At 37.4% G+C, this 2,546-nt stretch overlaps 1 protein-coding gene across 1 annotated transcript; it reads left to right on the forward strand.

The window, feature by feature from the left end:
* The first annotated feature begins 775 nt into the window (after window positions 1-775).
* On the forward strand, window positions 776-1,714 carry LOC128565827 (olfactory receptor 51V1-like). Its single transcript, XM_053562555.1, has one exon. The coding sequence runs from the start codon at window positions 776-778 to the stop codon at window positions 1,712-1,714; it is 939 nt and encodes a 312-aa protein (XP_053418530.1).
* The last annotated feature ends 832 nt before the right edge of the window (window positions 1,715-2,546 follow it).

The following is a 2,546-nucleotide window of genomic DNA, read 5'->3' on the forward strand; positions in this document are numbered from 1 at the left end:
TAATGAAATCATAGATACAATAAATACATTGAACTATTTCTTTAGTGCTCCTCAGTTTAAAATTCATGCCAATTATTTATCTTACATATGAAAGACATGCAAGATAATATTAGGAAGATTCAGAAAAGGAATAAATTTTTAATTAATGAGGAAGTTCATGGGGGAAAAGGAGCAAAGAAAGTCTGATTTAAATTGATAAATGATTTGCAGAAGAGCTAAACAAAGCGAACTGTGTAAACAAGTTCTGAATCCACTTACAGAGCACATTTTCTCTTGGCTAACTTTTATGCTCTGAAAAGTAGAGACTTTAAATAGTCAATTCCTACAGGGATATTTTGATCTGAAAGTGAATGAAATGGCTGTAGGATCCCAGAAAAAAAAAATAACTTAATGTGACATTTTCCCAAGAGTGAAGCCATTCATGCAAGCAGTGCACCTCTGTGATCACACATCATCTTCCTTAGGGATGAACAAAGACTCCCAGAAGTTCAACCTGAAATCTAAATCCCTTATGGCCAGTAACATTATTATTTTTGCATAAAAGTCTAGTCTTCTGTCATCCTTACTCACTAGAACTGGAAATTTCGTGTCTAGAGAAAGGATTTTTTTACCTAAAAAGAAAAGAATCAGGTCTGTATTGTGCCGAGTTTATGAGTTTACATAGAGAAATTGTATTACATTTTTTTCCTCAAAGCAGATAAACATTAGCAAAACTTAGAGGATCACAATCATATGTAATTTATAACTTTCTAAAAATAATTCTGATCCCCTGTTAATGTCTGCTATCTCTATCTCAAACCTCAGTCGTTCCAGTTTTCTTCTTACCGGCTTCCCTGGCCTAGAAGCTGACTATCTCTGGCTCTCCATCCCTTTCTCCTCTATCTATGCTATGGTGTTCCTGGGGAACTGCATGGTGCTCCACGTGATCCGGACTGAGTCAAGTCTGCACCAGCCCATGTTCTATTTTCTGGCCATGTTGGCCCTCACCGACCTCTGCGTGGGGATGTCCACTGTGCACACGGTGCTGGGGATCCTGTGGGGGTTCATTCGAGAGATCAGCCTGGATTCCTGCATTGCCCAGTCCTATTTCATTCATGGTCTGTCCTTCATGGAGTCCTCCGTCCTCCTGGCTATGGCTTTTGACCGCTACATCGCCATTTGCAATCCACTGCGCTACGCCTCCATTCTAACAAATGACAAGATCGTGAAAATTGGGGTGGCAATCTTGTGTAGAAGTTCTTTACTTATACCTCCAGTCATCATCCGTCTCAAGTTCTTAAGTTACTGTCATCCTCACATCCTTTCTCACTCTTTCTGCCTGCACCAAGACTTGATTAGAATTGCCTGCTCAGACATCCGCTTCAACAGCATCTATGCTTTGACCCTGGTGATCAGCACTCTGTTGTTGGATGCTGTGCTCATAATCATCTCTTATGTCCTGATCCTGCATGCTGTGTCAGCCATCGCATCGCGGGAGGAGAGACTCAAGTCCTTGCAGACCTGCGTGTCTCACATCTGTGCTGTTTTGGTTTTCTACATCCCAATCATTGGTCTGACCATGGTGCATCGTTTTGGAAAACACCTCTCACCACTGGTTCATGTCCTCATGGGCAACATCTACATTCTTTTCCCACCCTTGATGAACCCTATTATTTATAGTATCAAGACTCAACAGATACGAAGGAGAGTCCAGAAATTGTTCAACTTGGAATGATGCTAAGTCTTGAGAACAAATGTGACTTTGTGAATATTTAAAAGTCGACATGTGGAGTAAAAATGGCAAGATTCAAAAGGTATTAAAATTGTTTTAATAATTTCTGTCTTCATATTTCACCTTACAATTACTTCCTCTTCATTTTCCAATAATCATTACTAATTAGTGATTATAGTGAAATTGACTCAGGTAATGTTTTGATCAACTTTATGAATAAGAAAATGCATATGCAGTGGGTTAGGAATCATACTAGTTTATGAGTTGGTTTAGCTAACAGAATTCATACATTTTTGTGGACAGTTGACATAGGTATTTTTAGATTCACCCATTATAGTAAATGTAAATTTCACTGACTAAAGTCCAAGTGTTTACTAAAAAAATCATCCATTGTCTTAGCCCTTTTATTATTCTAGCAAATACAAATGTTTACTATTTATCTGTGGCTCCTGCTATCTGATTTAGTGAGAGGACCATATATTTTAGTGAGTATCATAGGAATATTAGACTTTTCGACTTACAAAGTTGGGAAATAAACAGCAAAAACTGTAACCTTGATGCTAAGTTGTTCACCAATGAAATGGCCTTTTCCTTGATTTTATCCTATAAAAGATAATGGAGCTGGAGATATAGATAGTTAGTAATTTCGAGAGTAGAAGGAAATACCTATTTGTGATTACTTTGTTTAACTAAATAATAATGCCAATAGCAACTACCATTTGAAAGCTATTTGAATCATATTAAAATGATTGAGTCCCCTTTTTTGTCTTATTTAATTTAAATATCTTGTCTCAGCTAAAAACCAAGCCTAGATTGTTATGATGACAAAGTTAAT

The sequence above is a fragment of the Nycticebus coucang genome, chromosome 14 (assembly GCF_027406575.1).
Source record: "Nycticebus coucang isolate mNycCou1 chromosome 14, mNycCou1.pri, whole genome shotgun sequence".
Taxonomy (NCBI): Eukaryota; Metazoa; Chordata; class Mammalia; order Primates; family Lorisidae; genus Nycticebus; species Nycticebus coucang.